Here is a 17,720-nt window from a genome sequence, read left to right as displayed (position 1 = left end):
GCCAGGTCTCAGTCCCGGTGTTCATAAAGATCCTGAATTTCCTTCAGCAGCACAGCCGGTTACTCATCCTCTTTTCCACCAGGATTAAAGAAACCCCATACTGACGTTTAAATCCTGTACATTATTACACAATATCTCATATAGGTTTGACTGCAAACATCTGAATACCACAGTGGGAAGTGGCCGAATGTCTGCAGAGGCTGAATGTGTGACGAGGCCCTCTCACATCTGGACGGCTGTCTGCAACCAACACGAGGCCCACGACAGAAAGACGGTTTCCTTCATCTATCTGGGAGAAAACCATCTAGGAGGAGGCATCAGGCTGATGAGTGTCTCCAACCTGAACATTCGGCTCAGTGAACACTACGGTAAACTGTCAGACACTTGTCGATCAATCGAGATTTTTGCTGATAATTGTTTTGGTGACAGTAACAAATTAATTCACAATGTTTGACAATGTTCTAAACCCACTGGTCCCACCACTAACGAGAATCAGAGGATCAGGCATTTCAGAAGCGTTCCTGGCACATCTGCTGAATCAGTGTGCTGTGATGGAGACGGTGCACTGCTCACTGTGGACAGAGCGACCAGTTTCAATCCGGGCTTGTACAGAAAGCCAGAAATGATGGCATGATGTCTTTTATTACTGTTTATTTTGATGATCAACTCAACACAGTTATTCACAAACATGTCATCTTCCTGAAAGGCTGATGTTCAGATGTTACAACAAACAGAGCAAAAACACTTCACATAACTATAACGAAACACTCCCCTACATTACCAGAGCAATACCTGAGAATGACCACCAGGTGCCACTGTAGGGATCTAAACGCGCATACTCTGACCCCTGACTATTAGTTGTTTTTAGTGTGGTCATGAATTAAACTAGTAAATTATTTACTGTTTCTGTTGAGCTTTTTGTGGTACAAAGAGTTTACAGATTAGTAAGAGCTAGAAGATGATCTAAAAGTCCCGCTTCAGACTAAAATAGTAAGTGTGTGTGTGTGTGTGTGTGCGCGTGTGTGTATATGTGCAGTGGTCAGAAAGTCGATAAGATGACTCAGACTCAACTTTATTTTGCCGTTTAGGGAAACAACAATCTGGCATGGGTCTTGGGCTTTTCCAGGTGATTAAACAGGTAATTTAACCGTGGAAGATTAACATCTTCAACTCCCCTGCTCTGTCTAAATGCAAACTGCAAAGGATCAAATTTATCCTTTGAATACAATAAAATCTCACCTTTAATAATTCTCTCGAAACACTTCATAACTAATGAAGTAAGGGCAACAGGTCTAAAATCATTTAACTCCCGCAGAAACTTAGTTTTGGCTATAGAAACAGATTTCTTCCATATTTCAGGAACTCTTTGCAACGCAAGAGACTGAAAAAATGCAATTAAATATTTCAGAAAGTTGTTCAGCACATGTATAAAGCACCCTACCACCAACATTATCTGGGCCCGGGCTTTTTTTAGTATTAATTCTCTGAAAGAGGTCTTTGACCCGAGTCTTGCTAATGTTTACGGATATACTACATGACAGGTGTTTTAAAATGTCATTTTCTGACTTAAAATCACCCTCATCAGACCTTAAGTAAAATGTATTTATTTCCTCAGCAAACTCTCTCACAGAACTTAAACCAATTAAATTGGTTTCATTGCCCCTTCTATCTTCTTTACTCCCAGCCATTGTGTTCACACCTTGCCAGGCTGATATTAAGTTACTACTGCTGGACAGCTTTTGTATTTTCTCTTTCTCTATTGTTTTATGTACACTGTTTGTTCACTGCTGAATCATTCTAATCAAAGCACTCATCTGAGATGTGTGTGTGTTTGTGTTGTTAATATCATTGACATGACCATTTCAACTCTATCATCTCAAATAAACTGCATGAATCAGTTTACCTGAAAGAAGACTTTTTAGTTTGTATACACAGATTGTAAATTACCACACTAAATCAGCTATACTCCTCATAAACGGTAACCCCACAGAAATATTTTTGATCAGTAATGCCAGTTTATTTGCTCAACACTTATTCTACACAACAAACTGACTAAAATGCAGAAAAAATTAAACCAAAACATTAAAAAACGGCCGAGATATAAAGGATTAAACCTGCCCGAAAGCACACTCAGCTGAGGACACACAGGATTGGTCAAAAAACACGAATACTAATGAGTCATTTGCATATGGTCTATTCTCTAATAAAACACGATTTTAAAGGGCTTCATAAGCTTAAATATGATAAACAAAGTATGGAAAAACAACCTAGACATCAGATAATCAAATTCTGAATAAAAATATACAAACAAGAAGAAAGAAAAACCCAAACAAACAAATGGTCATCACCATTGCCGAAATGCTGCGTCTCAACACCTAGTCAATGGACCAGGGTTGCTTGATCTTCAGGGTAATGCTCCCAACGGTTATCCCTGATAAGGATGATGTCTGCTTGGTTCTTGCATTGCCTTAGGGGAGATGTTTGGTAGAAGAATGATATATCTACAGCGATATATCCGCCAGACTGAACCTCGACCTGACCTCATAAATTTTATAATTTCTTGTAATTAGTGGGAGGTCAGGAATATCTCTTTGAATGCTTCTAGTCACATTCTGGCAAAATTTTTTTTGGTCGAATTGGATTTAAGGACCTCCTTGGATGTTGACTAAGTATTCTGGAGCAAATCAGCAGGGAGTGAGGAGAAGGCAATGACCAGTTCGTGGCCAATTTTTACTCCTGAATCTACCTGTTAGATTCAGCTGATTTGGGCAAGGGCTCTCCTGTTCCCTGGAGATATCTGGGGTCCTGGGGAGCCTGGTCTCTGGATTAGCCAGAGTAGGCCTCATAGAGAAACATCTTCAGACTCTTCTCGGGTGACCTGGGCAACCTTGCGGTGTTAACAAAAGGTCACTTGGGGGAGTGGTAAGTATTCAGCCCCCCTGGGTCCACTTGGACAGCACGCAGGGACGGTGGCCTTGGGTGAATGGCCTTAAATGAAGCCCAGTCTTCTACTGGTGATTAGCACCTCCACACAACAGCACATTGTGCATCAACACCACCTACACCAGTCATTCAAGAACTTTTCAAAAAAATCATCAATTCAAACATGAGATCTACTGAAGACTTGTTACCTCAGAGTTTACTAGGATTAAGGTTAAGGAGTAAGATTAGTACTTCCATAGGGACACTTTAAATCACCAAATCTCAAATTATAACCCTACAACTTTTCAGAATGACCAGATTTTCCCTTTCTTTAAGATCCATTATTTCCATGGGAAGATTTAAAATGTTTATTCTTCTATAACTTGTAACCCAGAACTTTTCAGAAAAAACCCTACATGCCTTCTCCAGAACATCTGTAGTGTACATGGCTGGTTTAAAAGATCTTCTCTAACTCCTAGAACATCTAACCCCAGAACCTCTCAGTGAAAGTAACCACACTTCTCTTTTACAATCTCAATTTCATGGGAATATTGGAACCTCTTCACATAAATATTTTAACTCTACTGGTTCCAGTTTCCTCTTGAAAAATCTCAAATTTAAATAAACATCTCATATCATGAATTCCTTTTGATAGTGAGAATCCTTTCAAAAACAAAAGTGCTCACTTTAAGGCTCTCACTTAAGCAATAAATCAGTTTGGTTCTATTGTGAAATTTATTATTTTTTTCTTCTCTCCACATAGCGTGATTGTAGACATTAACAACTACACAATGGCATAGACAGTACACCTATTTCCAAAATGTATTTCAGACAGTACTTGATGTCATTTGCAGTGTCTCATAATAAAGTTAACCCTTTGGGAGATATTTCTGATGACTGGTTTAAAATGTGTCCAGAACCTTAACTCAATATAATTTGCCAGGCAGCTGCTTTGAGGTTTATTCACATTAAATCAGCTTTTTGGGCAGCTCAGTGCTCTGGGCATATGGGTTACCTTGGAAATCTCTCAACGACTTGTTCACTCATTTCATAAATGATTTCCTTCTTCTGTGGAATCTCCCTTATCTGCCTCAGTTTCTTGAGCATTCATACAAACTTCTATCTACTATAACTGTTCGGCCTAAGGATCTTTGCGGATGTGCATGCTTCATTTTCACATGAGAGGTTTAAAACAGGTCCGTTTTCAGAGATTAATTTCATCGTTTAATTTGGACTACTGAAAGTCCAAACAATGAAAATCCATCCATGCTCAACTACACAAGCCCCAAACCAAGCGAGCCAGTTTACCAACCGACCAAAGTAAAGGGGAAGAATAACCTCAAACCAGGCTCAGTTGGGCATGACCATTTCTCCTCTGGCCAAACTTCCTGTACAGAGCTGCAGTCTAGGCACTGGAGGTTGGAGAATGGTGGACATCCATTGTGGAGAAGCTGCAGATGGTATAGGTCACTGGCTGGTGTACAGACTGACCCTTCAGGATCAATACATAGACTCGTGGGTCACTATAGGGTCTTAAAGGAATCAATCTCATGCTCCATAATACACCAGGAGCTCCCTCAAATACTGGGCAGCTAAGGCATTGAGGGCTTTGTAGTTAAACAATAACAATGTAAATTAAATATTTAATAAGGAGTCCATGCACTGAAAGAACAGGAGTACTGTGATTTTCTTGGTTGTAGAAAGCACTCTAGCACCTGCATTTTGAACCAGCTGCAGTTTGTTAGTGAGGCCAGCAGGGTAACCACCTAGTAACTCATTACAGTAGTCTAACTGAGAGGTCATGAAAGCATGAATAAGCTTTTCTGCATCAGTTATTGATGGCTTGTCAAAGTTTGGCAACATTAATATGAAGAGTTTTACAGATGCTTAATCTGGCCTTACATGGGTTGCTGTCAGAAATAGCCCCCAAATTACTGACTGAAGATGAGGACTAGGTTAGGGCACACTTGTCAGCTCTACAAAGCTGACCAATCACAGCTTGCTCTATTCATTGAGGTGTGCATCAGTGTCTGACTGCCACAGCAAGGGCTATGTGACCATGCACAGGTTGTGCTGAAGCATACTTGTGTGCTTGATGCAGAAGTATAAATACGCCTTTAGGAGTGCTTTTTCTGTGTTATGAGATTCTCTACATCCAGATTAAAACTTTTCATAAACTTTAGCTGCTTCTCCACTTGTGCTGAATCATTCTCTAAATGGAACTGCTCCATTTTGTGCCAAACTGTGCCAGGCAGCACTAATACGGTTTTATTTTCCACTCATGCTGGAACAGCTCTTTGAAACATTACACAACCCATCAGTATTTGCCTTTAATGCAATTTAAACTGCTCCCTTTTTTTCAATTAAACTGAATAGCTGAACTTTTTTCAAGTTAATAACAAAAGCAAACAAGTGACTAAACACTGCTATGCCGCTGTCATATTGGGGTGCTACATATAGGTAATGTTACAGCACCTTTTTTTTTAGAGGTCATATGTTGCGCGCCTCTGTCTAAATTTAATTTGGAGGGGAAATGACAAATGTAACAATTGAAAATGTTTGCAGGGGAATAACCGTATTTAAGATCTCTGAACATGACAAAATTAAACTGATAATGCAACAAGTGCATTTGTATTACAATAGCAGAAATATATTAGACGGGCCTTGTCAAAAGTTAGCGGGCACTAACTAATGGCACTCTAATTTTTACAATCTATAAGTAGATTTATATAACCTGCTACATTTTAATGGTAAAATATGACCCTTTAAACCAGGGGTGTCATACTCAATTCCTGGAGGGCTGAAGCCCTGCACAGTTTAGTTCCAACCCTGCTCCAACACACTTACCTGTAGGTTTCAAACAAGCCTGAAGGACTCCATTAGTTTGATCAGGTGTGTTTAATTAGGGTTGGAATTAAACTGTAGAGCTGCGGCCCTTATGGAATTTAGTTTGACACCTGTTTTAAACAATGGCTATTAAGTATTAAACATCTAACCCTTAAGACCTGGAGGTATTTTGTGGGCACCTAATGGGCCTATATTTATTATTATTATTATTATTATTATTATTATTATTATTATTATTATTTTTAAAGCAGTTTTATTTTTATTTTAGCAGTCAGACTAAAGTGTCATATTTTAAACCGGAGAACCTGAAGTTTCAATCTGTCATTTAAAGGTCCAGTCTAAAACCTTTTTTTAGTCCAAAAACATATGAACAGACAAAATTTTCCAGAAACTTTTTTAAAAAGTGGCATTTTCTAGTTATTACAAACAAAACCTTATAAAGTGTTTTCTTTCTTTAGAAATACATATGATGTTTTATACTTCCACAATAAATAGTCTACATCCACCATTCCCTGAGCAAGTTATAGCAATTTATTTCAATGTTATTCCAAGGTGTTTTTCAATGGGGGGAAAAATGCATTTATTTACTGACAATGTATTTGCCCAACATTTCTGGGAATAAACTAAACAAAAAAAATGTTACAAAATAACAGAACACTGAAGCAAAATTTGACTTTCCAAATAATATATTTTTAGTTACCATAAACAACACCACTTACAATGAACAAATAAAAAATAAGAAAATAATAAATGCGTCAAAGTCCAAATAAACATGGTGCAAATCCTCAGTAAAAAAATAGATACAAATTTACTATACTATAAATAGTTACATAACTAATCTAGATTCAATATGGACCATCCTTAGGTTTTAGGTGCCAGCATTGATATGGTTGTCTGGATATGGATATATATATATATATAACAAAACAACAAGTGTTACATGGCCTATAAATGTCAAACTCGTGTATAACTGAATCACATAATGGCCTCAAGCTGAAATGCTGAAAATTGCTCTAACATGTCAAAACCTAGTGATTATTGAGAACAATACCAATAATTATTAGTTTATTAAATTCGTTCATGTGACTAGTTTATTAGAGCATATATATAGACTAAGAAATCATACAACAGTACCTTGGACAGCAGTGCCACTCTAAAGCTTTAGAGCAAAGTCAAAAAAAAAATATTGAAAGTTGACTTTCTACCATAGGCTTCGATAAGCATTTCTTATTTGCTTTATTCGATGCGCAGCAGAAAAGTCTCCGTGCATGTAGTCATTGGTTTAATTCTCTCCTGGATCAGAGCGAGATTTGTGCTACCAAATACAGTGCTGCATGCAATACACTTGCGTCAGCCAGGCGAATTACAGGTCTCAAATGCTCAGGATGTCAATCAAATTAAACTCACATTAATAAAAAAGGCCATTTTATTATTTTGAATGACTGGTTAGAAAATAATAAATCATGTATAAAAAATAAGTCCATGAAACAACGGAGTTATTCACTTCTCTTCCAGAGACTGCTCTATGGTTTAAACCCTTTAAAACTATTGTTAGACCAGGCAGCACTAATATAGTTTTATTTTCTACTCATGCTGCAACAGCTCTTTGAAACCTTACACAACACATCAGTAGTTGCCTTTAATTCAATGTAAACTGCTCCCTGTTCAATTAAACTTAATAGCTGAGAACTTTCAAGTTAATAAAAACAAAAGCAACCAAGTGACTAAACACTGCTATGCTGCTCTCATATAGTGGTGCTGCATATAGGTACATGTTACAGCACCTTTTTAGAGGTCATGTTGCGCGCCTCTGGCTAAATTTAATTTGGAGGGGAAATGACAAATGTATCAATTGAAAATGTTTGCAGGGGGAATAAAAGTATTTAAGATTTCTAAACTTGACAAATTAAACTAATAATGCAACAAGTGCTCTTGTATTACAATAGCAGAAATATATTTTGGATGGGCCTTGTCAAAAGTGAGTGGGCACTTTAATGGCACTCAACTTTAATTTTTACAATCTGTTGATTATATAACATATATTTTGATGGTAAAATATAACCCTTTAAACCAGGGGTGTCAACTAGATCCCTGGAGGGCTGAAGCCCTCCACACTTTAGTTCCAACCCTGCTCCAACACACTTGCCTGTAGGTTTCAAACAAGCCTGAAGGACTCAATTAGTTTGATCAGGTGTGTTTAATTAGGGTTGGAACTAAACTGCAGAGCTGCGGCCCTTTTGGAACTGAGTTTGACACCTGTTTTAAACTATGGCTTTTAAGTATTCAAACATTAAATAATGAATGCAGCAGGTGAAATAAACAAATGTGAAAATGCATCAGGATTTAAAGCACTTTATCAGCTTGACATTTTTTAGAAAATTTTTGCATGAGTACCCAGTATATAAAGATCAGGGAATAAAACACAAACGTTACACGGCCCCATAAATGTCAAACTTGTGTATAACTGAATCATATAATGGCCTACTGCTGTAATGCTGAATTTCTCAACATGTCAATCTAGTGATTTTAAGAGCAATACTGACTTAGTTTAAATTAATTCATTTGACTAGTGTATTAGAGCATATATAGACTAAGAAATCATACAACAGTACCTTGGACGGCAGTGTTTAATTATTGAAAGTTGACTTTCTACCATAGGCTTTGATACGCATTTCTTATTTGCTTTATTCGATGCACAGCAGGAAAAAGTCTCAGTGCATGTAGTCATTGGTTTAATTCTCTCCTGGATCAGAGCGAGGATTTGTGCTACCAAATACAGTGCTGCATGCAATAAACTTGCATTAGTCAGGCGAATGAAAGGTCTCAATTGCTTCATGTCAATCAAATTAAAACAGCCCTAACCAACCCCCACCCCTAAACAACAGTAAGCTTGGCATGTATTTGGATCATGTTCATACGTTTTATAAATTGAAACTGCTCTAACCCAACCAAAAGGAGTTTGATTATATGTATATTTTAATGTCAGATCATCTATTGGATCTTTCATATGCATTATGGTTTCATTTGTATCTACATCTTGGTCATCTGGATTCCCTTAGTGCAATCTTTGAAAACTCTAATCCGTTTAACCATCTTTTCTCTCTCTTCGAACACTAGCCTTATCTTGGATCAATGTCATCTACTTGGATACTATGTCACTTGAATCATCATTTATTCCCATCCACACACAAATCATGGATCTTTCACCAAGATTGTTCAATGTTCAGTTCTTTCTTGCATTCTTAACCAGCATTTTGAATCCTCTTCATCTACTTTTTTTGTAGACCAAAATATACCACTGTCTTAATTGTAACACTATCCGCAATGGTTTCTTAACCAATCCTAAACAACTTAAGCAACAAATCATTTTTTAAAGCATTGAAGGAAAATTGGCTAAACCATGTCTACCCTTAAGTCAAACCTAATTGTATATAACAACCTTCCCTCAAACTTAACCCTAAAATCAGATGTTTTGTAACTGAAGAACATAAAACTATTTTAACACACAACCCTAAACAAAATCTGGTCATTTCTTAAGTTGAGAACATTACCCCTACTGAACTACCCCAGTATACTGAATTAGTAGTTAATTATTAATATAATATATTATAATATATAAATATTAATGTCAACTAGGGGTAGTCAACTAGGGGTAGTCAACTAGGGGTAGTCAACTAGGGGTAGTCAACTAGGGGTAGTCAACTAGGGGTAGTCAACTAGGGGTAGTCAACTAGGGGTAGTCAACTAGGGGTAGTCAACTAGGGGTAGTCAACTAGGGGTAGTCAACTAGGGGTAGTCAACTAGGGGTAGTCAACTAGGGGTAGTCAACTAGGGGTAGTCAACTAGGGGTAGTCAACTAGGGGTAGTCAACTAGGGGTAGTCAACTAGGGGTAGTCAACTAGGGGTAGTCAACTAGGGGTAGTCAACTAGGGGTAGTCAACTAGGGGTAGTCAACTAGGGGTAGTCAACTAGGGGTAGTCAACTAGGGGTAGTCAACTAGGGGTAGTCAACTAGGGGTAGTCAACTAGGGGTAGTCAACTAGGGGTAGTCAACTAGGGGTAGTCAACTAGGGGTAGTCAACTAGGGGTAGTCAACTAGGGGTAGTCAACTAGGGGTAGTCAACTAGGGGTAGTCAACTAGGGGTAGTCAACTAGGGGTAGTCAACTAGGGGTAGTCAACTAGGGGTAGTCAACTAGGGGTAGTCAACTAGGGGTAGTCAACTAGGGGTAGTCAACTAGGGGTAGTCAACTAGGGGTAGTCAACTAGGGGTAGTCAACTAGGGGTAGTCAACTAGGGGTAGTCAACTAGGGGTAGTCAACTAGGGGTAGTCAACTAGGGGTAGTCAACTAGGGGTAGTCAACTAGGGGTAGTCAACTAGGGGTAGTCAACTAGGGGTAGTCAACTAGGGGTAGTCAACTAGGGGTAGTCAACTAGGGGTAGTCAACTAGGGGTAGTCAACTAGGGGTAGTCAACTAGGGGTAGTCAACTAGGGGTAGTCAACTAGGGGTAGTCAACTAGGGGTAGTCAACTAGGGGTAGTCAACTAGGGGTAGTCAACTAGGGGTAGTCAACTAGGGGTAGTCAACTAGGGGTAGTCAACTAGGGGTAGTCAACTAGGGGTAGTCAACTAGGGGTAGTCAACTAGGGGTAGTCAACTAGGGGTAGTCAACTAGGGGTAGTCAACTAGGGGTAGTCAACTAGGGGTAGTCAACTAGGGGTAGTCAACTAGGGGTAGTCAACTAGGGGTAGTCAACTAGGGGTAGTCAACTAGGGGTAGTCAACTAGGGGTAGTCAACTAGGGGTAGTCAACTAGGGGTAGTCAACTAGGGGTAGTCAACTAGGGGTAGTCAACTAGGGGTAGTCAACTAGGGGTAGTCAACTAGGGGTAGTCAACTAGGGGTAGTCAACTAGGGGTAGTCAACTAGGGGTAGTCAACTAGGGGTAGTCAACTAGGGGTAGTCAACTAGGGGTAGTCAACTAGGGGTAGTCAACTAGGGGTAGTCAACTAGGGGTAGTCAACTAGGGGTAGTCAACTAGGGGTAGTCAACTAGGGGTAGTCAACTAGGGGTAGTCAACTAGGGGTAGTCAACTAGGGGTAGTCAACTAGGGGTAGTCAACTAGGGGTAGTCAACTAGGGGTAGTCAACTAGGGGTAGTCAACTAGGGGTAGTCAACTAGGGGTAGTCAACTAGGGGTAGTCAACTAGGGGTAGTCAACTAGGGGTAGTCAACTAGGGGTAGTCAACTAGGGGTAGTCAACTAGGGGTAGTCAACTAGGGGTAGTCAACTAGGGGTAGTCAACTAGGGGTAGTCAACTAGGGGTAGTCAACTAGGGGTAGTCAACTAGGGGTAGTCAACTAGGGGTAGTCAACTAGGGGTAGTCAACTAGGGGTAGTCAACTAGGGGTAGTCAACTAGGGGTAGTCAACTAGGGGTAGTCAACTAGGGGTAGTCAACTAGGGGTAGTCAACTAGGGGTAGTCAACTAGGGGTAGTCAACTAGGGGTAGTCAACTAGGGGTAGTCAACTAGGGGTAGTCAACTAGGGGTAGTCAACTAGGGGTAGTCAACTAGGGGTAGTCAACTAGGGGTAGTCAACTAGGGGTAGTCAACTAGGGGTAGTCAACTAGGGGTAGTCAACTAGGGGTAGTCAACTAGGGGTAGTCAACTAGGGGTAGTCAACTAGGGGTAGTCAACTAGGGGTAGTCAACTAGGGGTAGTCAACTAGGGGTAGTCAACTAGGGGTAGTCAACTAGGGGTAGTCAACTAGGGGTAGTCAACTAGGGGTAGTCAACTAGGGGTAGTCAACTAGGGGTAGTCAACTAGGGGTAGTCAACTAGGGGTAGTCAACTAGGGGTAGTCAACTAGGGGTAGTCAACTAGGGGTAGTCAACTAGGGGTAGTCAACTAGGGGTAGTCAACTAGGGGTAGTCAACTAGGGGTAGTCAACTAGGGGTAGTCAACTAGGGGTAGTCAACTAGGGGTAGTCAACTAGGGGTAGTCAACTAGGGGTAGTCAACTAGGGGTAGTCAACTAGGGGTAGTCAACTAGGGGTAGTCAACTAGGGGTAGTCAACTAGGGGTAGTCAACTAGGGGTAGTCAACTAGGGGTAGTCAACTAGGGGTAGTCAACTAGGGGTAGTCAACTAGGGGTAGTCAACTAGGGGTAGTCAACTAGGGGTAGTCAACTAGGGGTAGTCAACTAGGGGTAGTCAACTAGGGGTAGTCAACTAGGGGTAGTCAACTAGGGGTAGTCAACTAGGGGTAGTCAACTAGGGGTAGTCAACTAGGGGTAGTCAACTAGGGGTAGTCAACTAGGGGTAGTCAACTAGGGGTAGTCAACTAGGGGTAGTCAACTAGGGGTAGTCAACTAGGGGTAGTCAACTAGGGGTAGTCAACTAGGGGTAGTCAACTAGGGGTAGTCAACTAGGGGTAGTCAACTAGGGGTAGTCAACTAGGGGTAGTCAACTAGGGGTAGTCAACTAGGGGTAGTCAACTAGGGGTAGTCAACTAGGGGTAGTCAACTAGGGGTAGTCAACTAGGGGTAGTCAACTAGGGGTAGTCAACTAGGGGTAGTCAACTAGGGGTAGTCAACTAGGGGTAGTCAACTAGGGGTAGTCAACTAGGGGTAGTCAACTAGGGGTAGTCAACTAGGGGTAGTCAACTAGGGGTAGTCAACTAGGGGTAGTCAACTAGGGGTAGTCAACTAGGGGTAGTCAACTAGGGGTAGTCAACTAGGGGTAGTCAACTAGGGGTAGTCAACTAGGGGTAGTCAACTAGGGGTAGTCAACTAGGGGTAGTCAACTAGGGGTAGTCAACTAGGGGTAGTCAACTAGGGGTAGTCAACTAGGGGTAGTCAACTAGGGGTAGTCAACTAGGGGTAGTCAACTAGGGGTAGTCAACTAGGGGTAGTCAACTAGGGGTAGTCAACTAGGGGTAGTCAACTAGGGGTAGTCAACTAGGGGTAGTCAACTAGGGGTAGTCAACTAGGGGTAGTCAACTAGGGGTAGTCAACTAGGGGTAGTCAACTAGGGGTAGTCAACTAGGGGTAGTCAACTAGGGGTAGTCAACTAGGGGTAGTCAACTAGGGGTAGTCAACTAGGGGTAGTCAACTAGGGGTAGTCAACTAGGGGTAGTCAACTAGGGGTAGTCAACTAGGGGTAGTCAACTAGGGGTAGTCAACTAGGGGTAGTCAACTAGGGGTAGTCAACTAGGGGTAGTCAACTAGGGGTAGTCAACTAGGGGTAGTCAACTAGGGGTAGTCAACTAGGGGTAGTCAACTAGGGGTAGTCAACTAGGGGTAGTCAACTAGGGGTAGTCAACTAGGTATAGGTGTCAATACGAGTTTCACCCTCATTATGTTTCACCCTCATTAGCATATTGGATCTGATTGGTCCAGACTAAAAGGGCTGTATCTTTTGAACGGTAGGTCCAATTTGCATAAATGAGGTGTCATTTGATTCGTTATTTATCCGTCTGTCCATCTATCTATCTATCTATCTATCTATCTATCTATCTATCTATCTGTCTATCTGTCTATCTGTCTGTCTGTCTGTCTGTGTGTCTGTATATCTATCTATCTATCTATCTATCTATCTATCTATCTATCTATCTATCTATCTATCTATCTATCTATCTATCTATCTATCTATCTATCTATCTATCTATCTATCTATCTATCTATCTGTCTGTCTGTCTGTCTGTCTATATATCTATCTATCTATCTATCTATCTATCTATCTATCTATCTATCTATCTATCTATCTATCTATCTATCTATCTATCTATCTATCTATCTATCTATCTATCTATCTATCTATCTATCTATCTATCTATCTATCTATCTATCTATCTATCTATCTATCTATCTATCTATCTATCTATCTATCTATCTATCTATCTATCTATCTATCTATCTATCTATCTATCTATCTATCTATCTATCTATCTATCTATCTATCTATCTATCTATCTATCTATCTATCTATCTGTCTGTCTGTCTGTCTGTCTGTCTGTGTGTCTGTATATCTATCTATCTATCTATCTATCTATCTATCTATCTATCTATCTATCTATCTATCTATCTATCTATCTATCTATCTATCTATCTATCTATCTATCTATCTATCTATCTATCTATCTATCTATCTATCTATCTATCTATCTATCTATCTATCTATCTATCTATCTATCTATCTATCTATCTATCTGTCTGTCTGTCTGTGTGTCTGTATATCTATCTATCTGTCTGTCTGTCTGTGTGTCTGTATATCTATCTATCTGTCTGTCTGTCTGTGTGTCTGTATATCTATCTATCTATCTATCTATCTATCTATCTATCTATCTATCTATCTATCTATCTATCTATCTATCTATCTATCTATCTATCTATCTATCTATCTATCTATCTATCTATCTATCTATCTATCTATCTATCTATCTATCTATCTATCTATCTATCTATCTATCTATCTATCTATCTATCTATCTATCTATCTATCTATCTGTCTGTCTGTCTGTCTGTCTGTCTATCTGTCATGGAGCCAATTTTTGGGCCCAAATTAATTAAAAAAACTCATAGCTTTGCCATTTTTGGTGCCCCAGTCAATCTACTCACATCAACGAACTGCAAATTTCCTCTTCTTTCCAGAAATGTAAAGCTTTGAGCTGTGTCTTGTTCCTGACCTTTGACCTGCTTTTCAAGTTCATTCATGGAAAGGGCTTTTTTATGCGAGTAGTGTTTTGCTCATAACTTTAAGAGTCTTAATGCTACAGTGACCAAATTAACCCCATTGTATCACAAATTTTCCAAGCTTTCCTGGGATGTATTGGATCAAGCTCTGTGTTGTTCCTGTCTCTTACAATCCCTGTTCAAATCGAGCCAATTTTCAGTCATTGGCAGAGGCCCGGTTAGTAAACTGTATTAAAAAAATTCATACCTTTGGTTGTGCTCATGCAAAAATTAAGTTATATACACCGTCGTTTAGCTCTTTCTGTGAGCTTTCCATCAAGGTATGGCATGAAGCTGTAGGATGTTGCTATCGTTTGAAATCCCCATTCAAATTGGCTTGATTTTGCCATTTGCATGGATCCCATTATTTGGCCGGAATTAAAAAATTAATAGCTTTGCCATTTTTGCTGCCCCAGTCAATCTACTCACATCAACGAACTGCAAATTTCCTCTTCTTTCCAGAAATGTAAAGCTTTGAGCTGTGTCTTGTTCCTGACCTTTGACCTGCTTTTCAAGTTCATTCATGGAAAGGGCTTTTTTATGCGAGTAGTGTTTTGCTCATAACTTTAAGAGTCTTAATGCTACAGTGACCAAATGAACCCCATTGTATCACAAATTTTCCAAGCTTTCCTGGGATGTATTGGATCAAGCTCTGTGTTGTTCCTGTCTCTTACAATCCCTGTTCAAATCGAGCCAGTTTTCAGTCATTGGCAGAGGCCCGGTTAGTAAACGCTATTAAAAAAATTCATACCTTTGGTTGTGCTCATGCAAAAATTAAGTTATATACACCGTCGTTTAGCTCTTTCTCTGAGCTTTCCATCAAGGTATGGCATGAAGCTGTAGGATGTTGCTATCGTTTGAAATCCCCATTCAAATTGGCTTGATTTTGCCATTTGCATGGATCCCATTATTTGGCCGGAATTAAAAAATTAATAGCTTTGCCATTTTTGCTGCCCCAGTCAATCTACTCACATCAACGAACTGCAAATTTCCTCTTCTTTCCAGAAATGTAAAGCTTTGAGCTGTGTCTTGTTCCTGACCTTTGACCTGCTTTTCAAGTTCATTCATGGAAAGGGCTTTTTTATGCGAGTAGTGTTTTGCTCATAACTTTAAGAGTCTTAATGCTACAGTGACCAAATTAACCCCATTGTATCACAAATTTTCCAAGCTTTCCTGGGATGTATTGGATCAAGCTCTGTGTTGTTCCTGTCTCTTACAATCCCTGTTCAAATCGAGCCAGTTTTCAGTCATTGGCAGAGGCCCGGTTAGTAAACTGTATTAAAAAAATTCATACCTTTGGTTGTGCTCATGCAAAAATTAAGTTATATACACCGTCGTTTAGCTCTTTCTCTGAGCTTTCCATCAAGGTATGGCATGAAGCTGTAGGATGTTGCTATCGTTTGAAATCCCCATTCAAATTGGCTTGATTTTATCTGAAATTATATATATTTAATTATAAATTATAAATATAAATTATATAAATTATAATTATGTAAATATATATAGTCTGTTCATCCATCCATCCATGCAGTAAGTGTCCTTTATTGAATCATATCTGTGCAGTTACATATCCCTGATAATAACCCCAACTGGAAATGTTGATTAAATTGCCCCCTCTAGTGTACAAAAGGGGATATGGCATGTGTTCGAAATGGCTAAAAAGTGCAGTACCATAGCAGCTTCGAACAGCATAGAGGGCGCTAATTTGCATTTACCTCTGTGTTTTAATCAGATATGATGTTTAAAAGAGCAAATTAATATCTGTCTGATACTGTCACAGTGTGTCTGATATTTTTTTCTTCTGGAGAAAGTCTTGTTTGTTTTATTTTGGCAAGAATAAAAGTAGCTTTGAAAAAAAAATATAAAAAAAATATTATAAAAAAGATATATATACATATATATATACATGTGTGTGTGTGTATTTATATATATATATATATATATATATATATATATATATATATATATATATATATATATATATATATATATATATATATATATATATATGTATATATATATATATATATATATATATATATATATATATATATATATATATATATATATATATATATATAAATTATATACATTCAATTATAAATTATAAATATTAATTATATAAATTATAATTATGTAAATATATATAGTCTGTTCATCCATCCATCCATGCAGTAAGTGTCCTTTATTGAATCATATCTGTGCAGTTACATATCCCTGATAATAACCCCAACTGGAAATGTTGATTAAATTGCCCCCTCTAGTGTACAAAAGGGGATATGGCATGTGTTCGAAATGGCTAAAAAGTGCAGTACCATAGCAGCTTCGAACAGCATAGAGGGCGCTAATTTGCATTTACCTCTGTGTTTTAATCAGATATGATGTTTAAAAGAGCAAATTAATATCTGTCTGATACTGTCACAGTGTGTCTGATATTTTTTTCTTCTGGAGAAAGTCTTGTTTGTTTTATTTTGGCAAGAATAAAAGTAGCTTTGAAAAAAAAATATAAAAAAAATATTATAAAAAAGATATATATACATATATATATACATGTGTGTGTGTGTATTTATATATATATATATATATATATATATATATATATATATATATATATATATATATATATATATGTATATATGTATATATATATATATATATATATATATATATATATATATATATATATATATATATATAAATTATATACATTCAATTATAAATTATAAATATTAATTATATAAATTATAATTATGTAAATATATATAGTCTGTTCATCCATCCATCCATGCAGTAAGTGTCCTTTATTGAATCATATCTGTGCAGTTACATATCCCTGATAATAACCCCAACTGGAAATGTTGATTAAATTGCCCCCTCTAGTGTACAAAAGGGGATATGGCATGTGTTCGAAATGGCTAAAAAGTGCAGTACCATAGCAGTTTCGAACAGCATAGAGGGCGCTAACGAGGGCCAGGGTTTGGGTCAGGGTGGGGGTTTTGGGGTCACTCGGTCATTCTGGGTTTAGGATTATCAACTTGGGGTTAAGGGTTAAGGGCCATGTGGTGAGGGTTAGGGGTTTTGGGAAGGGGGGTTTGAGGGGGGTTAGGGTCAAGGCCAAGGCTGCATATAGGTATAGGTGTCAATACGAGTTTCACCCTCATTATGTTTCACCCTCATTAGCATATTGGATCTGATTGGTCCAGACTAAAAGGGCTGTATCTTTTGAAC

At 38.6% G+C, this 17,720-nt stretch overlaps 1 protein-coding gene across 1 annotated transcript in view; it reads left to right on the top strand.

The window, feature by feature from the left end:
- LOC147834351 (uncharacterized) overlaps positions 1-1,904 on the top strand; it is a 5,648-nt gene extending 3,744 nt beyond the window's left edge. Inside the window, exon 3 of the mRNA XM_087275473.1 lies at positions 145-1,904. Within this exon, the coding sequence (XP_087131599.1) occupies positions 145-150 (6 nt within the window). The 3' untranslated portion in view covers positions 151-1,904. The remainder of the gene's footprint in view (positions 1-144) is intronic.
- The last annotated feature ends 15,816 nt before the right edge of the window (positions 1,905-17,720 follow it).

Source organism: Danio rerio, chromosome 12 (genome assembly GCF_052040795.2).
Source record: "Danio rerio strain M-AB ecotype USA chromosome 12, GRCz13ab, whole genome shotgun sequence".
In the NCBI taxonomy this organism is placed as follows: domain Eukaryota; kingdom Metazoa; phylum Chordata; class Actinopteri; order Cypriniformes; family Danionidae; genus Danio; species Danio rerio.
This window is presented reverse-complemented; position numbering and strand designations above follow the sequence as displayed.